Source organism: Erpetoichthys calabaricus, chromosome 2, assembly GCF_900747795.2.
Source record: "Erpetoichthys calabaricus chromosome 2, fErpCal1.3, whole genome shotgun sequence".
NCBI classification, from domain to species: Eukaryota; Metazoa; Chordata; class Cladistia; order Polypteriformes; family Polypteridae; genus Erpetoichthys; species Erpetoichthys calabaricus.
Genome location: NC_041395.2, coordinates 245676472 through 245688541, shown reverse-complemented (window position 1 = coordinate 245688541; position 12070 = coordinate 245676472). Strand labels below are relative to the sequence as shown.

The following is a 12070-nucleotide window of genomic DNA, read 5'->3' as shown; positions in this document are numbered from 1 at the left end:
CATGGGATATAATGATCTGTGCATCAATTTTGACTTTGATCCTTACATTGGTTTTTGCATTAGATCTTATAATGTAACTATATATAATATTGTGGCAATACCATCTTTGTTTCTTAAGGATGCTGCCATTTTGTGAAGTTTGCCTAATCCCCCAGAATTCCCCAGGTAACATACTGCTTCTGACGTCATAGAAGAAACGGCGTAAAGCTTAACCCATCATCAGAGAAGAGCAACTAGGCTGATTCCAGGCTGATTTTTATGAGGAAAGATTAAAAGAGCTGAGCCTATACAGTTTAAGCAAAAGAAAATTAAGAGGAGACTTGACTGAAGTGTTTAAAATTATGAAGGGAATATGATAACTCACAATCGACTGTGGCTAGAAACTTAATCTTGGTATTGATCAAAAGCTCATAACCTGATATGTCCTGATATATGGCAAAATGAACTGTGCTCATAGGTTTATTATGAAAAAGTGATGACCAAATGAAGTGACGTGGCAGAAAGAAAAATGAAACCAGCAACATCTGCTGAGGATCAAGCAAATTGTAGACACAGATGAAGCAATTAAGAACACCATACTGACATGATTGAAGTGTTTAAAATTTTGAAGGGAATTAGTACAGTGGATCGAGACTGTTATTTTAAAATGAGTTCACCAAGAACATGGGGACACAACTTGTTAAGGGTAAATTTCGCACAAACATTAGGAAGTTTTTCTTTACACAAAGAACAATAGACACTTTGAAAAAGCTACCAAGTAGTGTGGTAAACAGTAAGACGTTGGGGACTTTCAAAACTCGACTTGAAGAAATAAGTGGATAGGACTGGCGAGCTTTGTTGGGCTGAATGGCCTGTTCTCATCTAGAGTGTTCTAATATTCTAATTTCCAGGGTATCCACATACTCCTTGTGATTTCCAAAACATTTTTGATTTTGAATTCTGCCCAGAGGGCAAGAGAACATAATATAAATGAACTAAAGGTCTGAACCAGGAGAACAAAAATCATGGGACAAAAACAAGGACAAAAGTGATTGCAGAGTTCAAAATCAGTAAGGAATCAAACACTAATCAGAGAAATTAAAGCGTAAGAAGGGTTTTGGAATCCGAGTAGATGGATAAGGGCCCTCTGGGCAGAACAGTTAGACGGATCAGCAAACTTTTATCTCGATGAGTAATGACTGACAGGATCACGACCTCTGAAGCCACGCCCCTTACTGGGTAAAACCTGGCAATTTAGCACAGTTGAACAAAAAATAAAATGGTAGTGGAAAGATGGTACAAATCAAAAAGGAACTTTAAAATCAAGCATTGAATCAAAAAACAAACAATTTCATCATATTCCCTATAACAATATGCAGCTCAAGGCCAGAACCAAAAAATATCCGGCCAATAAATTACAAGCAGTCCTGGGATCCTGATACTGGTTAGCAAGACATGTTTGCTCTCACTCTTGACTTTAATTTTTGGTTAGCTTTTTGGCTCAGACAAAGATCACATTGACTGTCAGCCTTAACTTGTTTTCTATCTAGGCATATCTACCATTCATCTTCTTCAAAATCAACTGCATCTCTTGAGTCAGTACACCATGTCCCTATTTAACTTATTTTAAAATAACAGTCTCCATCTACTGTACTAATACCTTTCATACACCATTTTAAAAACTTCATGACTTCAACAGTCATGTCACTTCTTAATCTCTATTTGCTGAAAAGGTTCAACTCCTCCAATCTCTCCTCATAGCTCATAAATTTGTATTTTTGCCATCACTTTAAATGCTTAACTCTCTTTTGTTGTTTTCCTGTTATTATTATCATTTTTACTGGGGACTTTGCCAACTTAATTGTATCTAATGACAATTAACAAAGAGCAGCAAAAATATGGGACAAACATCTTTGAAAGGCTGTAGTTACTTCAGTGTCAGCCTACCAAAGTACTCATTAGTAAAATAAAAAAAGGATTACACTCCTGGAACACCTGGAAAAGTGGAATTAAATCATGGAGATGATTACGAAAAACTTTAAATCCAAGACAAAAACACAGAATGATGCCTAATGTAACATTCAGTATATTAATGCTTGTCAATGTAGGACAAAGTGGGCATATCCCATTCTGCTTGGCTTTGCAGTGGCACACGTGGCCTGTTAAGACAGCAGACTTTACAGAGATGCAGAAAGCCAACTTGACCCCAACCTACACTCCAGAAAGTGGCTGAACTGCGGTTTGTCCCAATCTCAGCCCTGTACTTCAAAGGCGTACATCAGAATTAAAATGACATCTTTGCAAAGGCTCCTCTCAGACCAGAAGGGGCCAAGTTGGAGTTGTAATTCATCGAGTGACAACTGTAATGGACAAAACAAAATGTCTAGGGGCAGGTACTAGTTAAAGAACTGGAACTTAATTCAGTTATTAGAGGTTACACTACAAATTGCACACTTTGAAACCTAAAAGTTGATCAGCTGCTCCCTCCTTTGGTAGCTGAAAGCGGACAGTCTGTTTACATGGTGGACCTGAAAGCTGTGATCCACTCTGCCAAGCCAAACTCTCCCAGTGACTGAGCCCAGTCTGAGAACCAGCCAGTACTTCGAAATGGGAGCTTCAGCATCTGAACTTTGCGCCAGAGAGAGGACTGCTTTTCCCTATGAATCTGCACAAGGTACCTGCAGCATAGTTACTGGTAGAACCCATAAAAACAGGGCATGTCCGTCTCTCCTTCCACACCCCTTGTTACAGTACAAGTTCACATTTCTGCTTTGGTGCTGAAGGCCCCTGTGTCGTTTATTGAAGTGTAATGGTAATGTGCTCTTAACTGGACTTGCAGTAATGGAGTATTATGCTATGTCATTTTTTAAAGAACAATCAGTGCCTAATCCTATCATCCTCCAGTCTGACTGTCTAGAAGTATGCATCACAAACCGTCCCTCCTAAAAATGGTTGACTGAGCGACTCTGGGGGTTTGGGTAAGTTGGTTAAGTGCACACGCCTGCCTGGCCTGAACATTTCAGCTTACACATAGACAAAGCAATGACCAATATTCTCTGTGCAGCTTATGTGCTCCTAAATTCAAGTATTTATTCTTACTGCTCTCAGAGTGGTGATGATGATGATGATGATGATGCATTAAACTGGCAGTTCAGCCACTAATAGTTGAAGCAGAAACCTTGACAACCTTTAAGAAGAGTCTGAATGAGTTGTTGGGACAGCTTTGCTATTAGCTAAACAAACAGGCTTGATGGACTGAATGGTCTCCTCAAGTTTATCAAATGTCTTATGTTTCCAAAGATGGCAGTCAGACTCCCACTGCACTGGGTGCTTAAATTTTGTTGATGAGGTCACTTTTTGTGTTTTTTTGTAACATAGGAAGCAATGCTTACTAAGAGTTGAGCCGTCCATTACAAATACTTCGCTCCACATGTACACCCAGGGCAGGTTTACTTGACTACTGCTGCACACAACTTCAGTGACAAAACACAGGGCCTTGACATAACCTGACAGGCCATAGACCATAGGAGCACAGAAAAGAAGAAAAATTCAATGTTAATCTAATTTATAATCAATTAGCAAAGCGAATCAAATAAACACAGCAAAATGCTGTTGTGATACACTCTTTTGAAATTGGAACGAATGTGTGGTCCAGTATACTTTGGGGAAATTTAGGGTACCTTGAAACATTTTAGACATTTGTAATTCATTTTAGGGTATTTTAAATGCATTTGCAGATATCTTAAAATGCATTTTGAGGTACCGTATATACTCTTGTATAACTCGGGTCTTGAAACCAAAAAATCGATCATAAAATCAGACCCCGACTTATGCGCCCATTCAAAAATGGCGACACTTAATTTTTTTTTTTTTAACATCTTCTTGTTTCCTCCAATCCCGCATCAGTTTCTCAGACACATCGATTTTTTGTTGCAGCAGCGCAGTTACTAATTTCTTTCACTACATTTAATTTAAAATCAGCTTCATATTTTCTTCTGATCAAATGCTCCATTCTAGATAAAGGATGCTCTTACGATAAAGGTGTATGAGGGTGTGAGATACAAAACACACAAATCAGTGCAAACGTTGCTTCGGAATATTTCGGGTATTACTGTGTGGTCACGTAGGCACAATACATAGAAAAAGAAAGGCTGTGTGCTCCGTGGTTACTCTCTCAGGTTAGAATATCATAATCGCTTGGACCAATAGCGTGAGTTTTCCACATTCGACTTATACGACCGACATTATAAAATACCAGAAATTATACGGTAAAATCAAGTACTGACTTATCCACGAGAGAACTTATCCACGAGTATATACGGTATCTCTAAATGTTGATTTGGCTTGCCTTCTTCATGATTACTTCTGTCAAGTGAGCACCGATGGTGGCCCTGCTGCCAACACTGCCACCTTCCGCTTCTCTTCCCACATCGATAAAGGATTAGGCCATTGATGATTCTAAATTGACCAGCTGTGGACGAGTGTTGTTTCTAATGGCGGGAGCTCCCTTGTGGATTGAATCCAACTTTAACCACAAAGCAGTCAGCTCCGACCTCTGGCTCTTCAGAGCCCTAAACTGAATAGGAAGATTTCAAAATGGTTGACACAGACTTTTGAATTCTGTTTTCACTTTCTGTATGTTTTTCTTTTACTTTCGCTTGTACTGATTACATTTTTCTCTCCTACTATGCCGTAATGAACTGTTGAAAGTGACTGCAAAATCCCAGGTTCAGTTAATCAATTTCTGCAGCATTCATCGTTGGACATACATCAAACCGTTTTTGAAGGATATGGACTAAATTCGATGAAAAAAAGTAGGCCTGGAGCCTGTACCTAGCGACCTCATTGTGCTGGCCAGGTTTACACCTTTTTGATGCTGATTGTGTTTGTTTATAGTCGAGTTCTTTAAATTTCTGCTTTTTGATTTTTATTTTATTTCATACATAATGCGTTTTGAGACAAACCTCACTCTTAAAGCACACGGATTGGTGGATTATTTGAGTTCATGTTCTTCCAAACCAGATGTTTATTTTTTCTTTGCAGACACTTTGATAAACTCCTCCCAGCATGAAGCTGTAGACATACGTCTAAGTTATCGTATGAAGCCGCTGCTGTTCCCAGTGCTAGACAAACTATGATAAGGCCTGAATAATATTTTGGTCAACATATGCACGCTTGTAATTTCTTTCCAGGATTATCTGTTCTGATCACCCCCCAGAGACCTTGTTTCATAGTTGCTTCACAACCCTTTAGATTTCTTACTCAACTAAAATAAAAGTAACATGAAGCAAGTTTGGATGCAAAATTAAGAAAACTTAAGAAATATGAGATCTACCTCTTCAATGATGTCTCCATTCTCTGCATGGACAAGAGCAATGGCGCCCAGTTCTCTCATAATACTAAACATTTCATACACCTGTATCAGAAACACAACATAAACAAAGATGTAAAGTACTTATTTTATTGGCAAAGGTGTTCAATTTTTTTTTGTCTACAAGGTTCCCACTTTTGGCCAAACTGACAATGATAAATGATTTAACACCAACTTAATCGAATACTTACTTACTACTTTAGCATAAAGTGCTTTGGATTTGGTTCAACCAAAGCAAATAGGAAAAGCTGCACTGCAAGTTCTTTAAAAGGATTAAAAGTAAAGAAGAAGTTTACCTGGGAGTCTGTGCATTGATACTTGTCTTTGTAAGCCATGAAAACAAGAAATGAGTTGACACCTGTCAAAAATAACACAATAAATGTGAATATGTTTGAGCTCAGGATTTCCCAATAACAAAAGACAAGAAAAAGGAGGAAAAGACGCAGGAATAATCATCAATAATCCAGGCCTTTATAAGACCAGAGGTTTACTACAGTTTAAAAATATTAAAAAATCTCACAGATTGATAACAAGTTATTTGTAAATTATCAAAATAACAAGTGAGAACCTATCATGGCAGACGTGGGCACACAGTAGGAAAGAACTCTTGCAGAGACACCCGCCAACCCACACACCCACCTACACTAACTGACAGTTAACAACAAATGTGCACATCTCTGAGATGCTGAAGGAAACTGCAATGCCAAAGAAAATCTACACAGGCAGAAACAAACCGAATAGACTGGCTGAGTACAGAATGAGCCCCAGGACCCCAGAGCTGTGCGAGGTGACCACTGCCAGCTGCTTGTTTCATTATTCCTCAAAGATCTCCATGACAGTATTACTGAGCTCAAAATTCCCCTTATCTGGCTTAAATTAAGCCATTTGTGAAAAGTGTCTAATGTGGCGGGCCAGAAGAGTAGTGTGTGTCTGGACAGGAGACCAGATGTAAAGTAAGACTCGCATACTCACATAAAGTCAGGCGCAAGCATTAAAGTCAACATTACTCAACACGTGGCATATTCTAACAACTACGTTCTGTTCAATTGTCTGAAATTTAACAATATGCTCATTTTTTTTTTTACTACTTATTTTGAAAGCAGACAGTGTAGACTAACAGCTAGAAAGTGGAACCATGTAATATTTAGACTGGTGGAATTCTGAACAAGCCAGTGAAGCACTGTGAGCTCAATATGTTGCATATGCTATGGTGTATTAATTGTGCAAAGTGTTTAAAGAGGTGCTCCCCAAGTAAGGAGCTGTTTAAATACTCATTAATAATGTAACAAAGAAAATTCACAACAGCTTCCTCTTAAATGCAAGCCTAATGGAAAACAGGAAACAACATTAATTATTTATAGTTTAAACTCCATCACTAGTAAATATAAGGTCATACCACACTCATCTTATCCCACTGCCTGTTTAGATTTAGCGAACATCTACAGTGCACTAATTTCACACGTGATCACATTCTTCTCGCGATCAGCTCATCATCAGCATTGTACCTTTGTCTTTAATTAACGCCTCTATTTCTTCTCTGAGACTTTCATGCCAGCGTGTAATGTCCAAATGTAGAGAATAATCACAGCATGCCTTGGTGTCAGCCAGCTCTCTCCACTGATCATATGCTGCTAGGAGGCTTGATCCAGGCTCTGGAAGAACGTGGTCCACTGCAAGGGGGATAACACTGAGTTAGTTTCAAGGACATAATTGACTGCGCCAACCGGCAGTTTTCTTGGGGTTAGTAAAGTATCTATCTATCTATCTATCTATCTATCTATCTATCTATCTATCTATCTATCTATCTATCTATCTATCTGTCTGTCTGTCTGTCTGTCTGTCTGTCTGTCTGTCTGTCTGTCTGTCTGTCTGTCTGTCTGTCTGTCTGTCTGTCTGTCTGTCATCATCAATGCACTTGAGTTAACTTACCTTTTTTCTTCTCTTTTGTACTTCATGTTTATTCACACAGTCAAATCATTTCCTTAATTTTGTTATTAATTCCTGATCTTACCTTTTTAGAATGCTACTCACAACAGCATGACTTTTATTTTATGCTATCAAATGTCATAAAACTGGTTGTTCTTAAATGAACTGCTGATTTATAAAGTCATCACTTCAGATGAATAAACTAGAATAGACAAGTCATGGTTTCTGAAGATAAATATCTCCCATTTAAAATTACTTGCAAAATTCAAATCCACTATTATTTCTTTCCATATAAATCTAGTTATTTCTTATATTTATCTCAAAGTATCCTGCAGATTTGCCGTTAGTAAGCCAATGCCAATCATAAATAATATTTGTTTCAAATGATCATAAATAATATTCCATTATTCAAGCGCTGCAAGTCTCCCTTTTTGTTTCTTTATTCTATCTAAAAATACAGCAATGGATAATTAACAAATAATGTGACCTAGAAAAGAAAGGCTTCTTGAAGTTATTTTCTTTTATGATGTCTTTTCATAAAACTGAAATGACAATTTGGCCTCCCCAGCCATTAAATGATCTAACTCCGAGAGACATTCTTAAATATGTATTTGCTTGAATGAACTGGTTACAAAAAGTCTCAGTGCTTGACTTGACAATTGAATGATAAATTGGTTTCCAGTCCTCATGCAACTGCTAATGGTTTCATTACATACTAATCATCGTGGTTCCTCCAGCCAGTGCAGCCTTTGTCCCGTTGTAGAAGTCGTCTGCTGGGGTCATTCCCATGTAAGGCATGTGCAGGTTGGTGTTGACATCGATTCCTCCAGGGATCACCATGTAACTGCTAGCATTGATCGTTTTCACCCCTCCAGGGACAATCAAGTTTTCTCCTATTTGCCTTAAAAACACAAAATGTCATTTATGTCATATAAGTAGTACATTATTAACACAGGATAGAATAATCTAAAAAATGTCAAATATCAAATAAGTGTGTTCAGACGAAAGTCTATCTATCTATCTATCTATCTATCTATCTATCTATCTATCTATCTATCTATCTATCTATCTATCTATCTATCTATCTATCTATCTATCTATTTAAACAGCTTCTGTAAAAATCCAAACGTCCCCCTGGGAACTATTAAGTTTCTATCTTATCTTAATGAAGAGATCAGCTTCCTGTCCAGGGTAGGGACACAAGGCAGCTGCAGCCTATCACAGCAATCACAGGGTGCAAGGCAGGAACAACAACAATGAAAAATATTGTTGCATTTTGAATGTGTTTGTCTGTCAATGTTGTTCACTTTTTACACTTAGTTCCTTGTCTTGGCTGAAGTGGTGGTTTTGAAGACAAGTGAATGTTAATGGATTGATGGATATAATGGGAACTAGACGGAGAAAATCTGCAAACCCCACATGTCTCACAATCAAATTTAGCCAAAAACATTTTTCTTTCTAACTTATGATAACAAGAAGTGAAGAAGGCAGATTTTCTTTCTTCTTTTTTAGACATATTGGGAAATGTCCGTTTACTATCTCTGAAGATTTTCTTTATACATCTTTTATCAAGTATAGACTCATATAGACCAGGGGTAGGCAACGTCGGTCCTGGTGAGCCGCAGTGGCTACAGGTTTTCATTCCAACCCAATTGCTTAATTAGAAACCAATCGTTGCTAATCTCAGACCTTATTTAATTTTATGGCTTGTTAGTCTGTGCAATGTAAGGCTCTTATATCGTAGATTTTTTTCCTTTCCAAGGATATCATCCAAATGATTTGAAGCCTAAAACAGATCATTTTCAGTCTGTCACATTTTTCTATTAAGTGTTTTATTAAATCAAACCGTGCATGATGAACACACACAGATGTAATTGGAAAAAAGCTAGCTGGACAACTGCTGGCTGCTTTGTCTTTTACATCTTATTGCTAATAAGGAGCAATTAAAGCACTGAATGCAGCAGTTTAAGATTGAAATAAGCAATTAAGGTTGGAGAACCTTAACAAGCGAGACCACTAAAATGAAGCATTAAAATGTCACTTAAGCAATATGTGCTTCATCAGCAATAATTGAGTTCTCGTTAAGGAACTGGGTTGGAACAAAAACCTGCACATACTGTGGCACTCCAGGACCGACGTTGCCTACCCCTGATATAGACTCTTATGATAACAAGAAGTGAAGAAGGCAGATTTTCTTTCTTCTTTTTTAGACATATTGGGAAATGTCCGTTTACTATCTCTGAAGATTTTCTTTATACATCTTTTATCAAGTATAGACTCGTATGAAATATATTGCTTACACTTGGCAAAAAAATAGTTTGAAAGTCTATCTATCTATCTATCTATCTATCTATCTATCTATCTATCTATCTATCTATCTATCTATCTATCTATCTATCTATCTATCTATCTATCTATCTATCGGGTTATTCAGCATTTGCAGTAAATTTAAAGTGGGAAAACTCTATTTTATTTAGACAAAATAGATTGGTAATCCCAAGTCATTCATGAGATTTGACTCTGCTGTGTGGTCACAAGAACCTGAAGCAGGGCCGCCGAGAGTAAATCCGGGCCCCGGTGCAAAGAAGATGTGTGGGCCCTTATACAAAATTCTACACACGTGTGTATATTATTATTTATTAATAACAATCGTAGATTACATTGATATATTAAGATAAGTATGTATAGGTATAAATGTAATAATAAAGTATTATATTTATAATAGTAAAAGACGTTTATAATAGCATTTATTGTGTGCTGAACAAAGGTGCTTTCCTGGCGAAACTCTGAATTACATAATCAAAATTAATCAGTTTTGCTAGATCAGACTCAATACTGGGTCTTGCCAGTCGCACATATGACACAGTGGATCTTAGAAAATTTTTTACCAGCTTTAGCTTGCTGAATGAGCGCTCTGCAGAGGCAACAGTGGCAGGAATTGTCAACAGAATACGAAGAGCGACGCATATATTTAGAAAGAGTCCTTCCAGTTTGTATTTTTTCAAGCAATTCAGTAGCTCCATAAGTAAATGTTCAAATTATGATAAAAATTATGGGATGTGTTGGGCTTCATGGGTCCCCTTTAGCTTCATAGGCCCCGGAGCAATGTACCGGCTGCACCCACCTCTCCTCGGGCCTGACCTGAAGTCGAGGCGGCAGTGTAGTGATGAGAGGTTACAAATGTGACTCCAAACTGAAAGAAGTAAGTCTGCATACAATTATGGCCCAGCCAGCAGTGGTGTGGGGCCCTGAAAAAATAGTGATTTGTGCACAATACATGAACAAACATACATATAAAGAGATTCCAATGCAATTTTATTTGTATAGATAATGTCATTTCTTATCTGTCTATCTGTCTTACATAATGCCTTTCCTATATTCCATCTGTCTGTCTATCTCTGTTTACGATGAAATATTTTGTGAGGCTAAGTAGTTACAATGATGATACTTACTTGATTATCCCATCCTCCACATAAATGTCAGCATAAAAAGACTGGTCATCATTAACGATCTTCCCTCCTTTGATTACTAATCGATCACTCTGAAACAAGATTACAGAAATGATGGTTCCATCAAGTAAAACAATAAAAATAAATTAAACTTTTCTTTTTTCCAAAATGTAGTAGAGGATGACAGTTTGTTGTTTCGCCACACGCCGACCCTCTGCCTCTTTGTCTACTCTTCCCCCTGTGCTAATGGGGTGGCCTTTTGTTCTTACTTGTGTCACTTCAGTTTTCTCTGGTTGCTTTGTCTTTCAGTGACATGGACTTCCATGAATGTTCATCCAGTGTGCTCATTTCAAGTGGTGTTATTATTTAAAGGTTGTCAGTCAGAATTTTTGTAAAGATGAAGAGCTGTTAAAATTATTTTCCTTCCCCTAAACGTACTATTCTTTTTAAAACGGCTTATTCTCCGGTGCCGAGTATGGCTGCAGGCTGTCAACTAGCAGCGCTCAAATGTATTGTGACCTTCCCTGTAAGACTCGTTTAATTAAATGAATTAAAACAATCCTATCAGTTCCCAAAGGGATTATTTAAATAATTTTCAGTGATAATGATATGATTGTTGAATTTTTCTCTAAGAGGTAATATTTAGATAACATAACACAATCACCTCAAGCCTGTTTAATCCATTACAGGGTCACATGCAGCCTGCTGCGGCAGCATCCGACACAAGAGAGGAATGTTTTTGCTTGAAGTCCACCATGGGATACAAATGGTAATTTAGAAACACCAACTAACTTAACATAAATGTGTTTGGGTGAGAAATGGATGGGGAGGAGATGCAAACTCTACACAGAGAGTCACTGGGCCATAAATCAGACTGGGGATGCTGGGACCTTCAGGCATAAGCAGTAGCCACAGACCTATACTGTCCAGAGTTGCTCCACCTTGTGTATAGAGCTGTTGGGATTGGCTAACCTCCACTCCCATGTGCCCCTGAACTGGATTAAACAGGTTTGAGAAGATCATGGTATGGTATGATCACTGTCACAGTTTATTGGTAGGGCATGGACATTTTTCTTGTGATGTTTCTTGGCCAATGGCATTTGAATTATTATACAGTATATTCTTTATGAATACACTACTGGTCAAAAGTTTTCGAACAACTCGGTTTTTACAGTTTTTATTCAAATTTAATCAGTTGAAATGCAATGAATGACCTAAAATTGTGAAAAGGTAAGCAGTAAATTGCCAGAGGTTTAAATTTAAAGTTTAGGTTAACATAACTGAAAAAAGGACATTTCAGAATATTACAGTTGTGCTTTCTTGAGGGAACAACTAATTGGTTACA

The 12070-nt window shown here is 37.6% G+C and overlaps 1 protein-coding gene across 3 annotated transcripts in view; it reads right to left on the bottom strand.

Moving 5' to 3' along the window:
* Positions 1-12070, bottom strand: part of dpysl4 (dihydropyrimidinase like 4) — a 76871-nt gene that overhangs the window by 33286 nt on the left and 31515 nt on the right. For all 3 annotated transcript variants that reach the window (XM_051922985.1, XM_028795322.2, XM_028795321.2), the window contains exons 2-6: positions 10729-10817; positions 7993-8177; positions 6856-7020; positions 5647-5708; positions 5315-5395 (exon numbers count right to left, since the gene is read on the bottom strand). In XM_051922985.1, coding sequence (XP_051778945.1) covers positions 5315-5395; positions 5647-5708; positions 6856-7020; positions 7993-8177; positions 10729-10817 — 582 coding nt within the window. The remainder of the gene's footprint in view (positions 1-5314; positions 5396-5646; positions 5709-6855; positions 7021-7992; positions 8178-10728; positions 10818-12070) is intronic.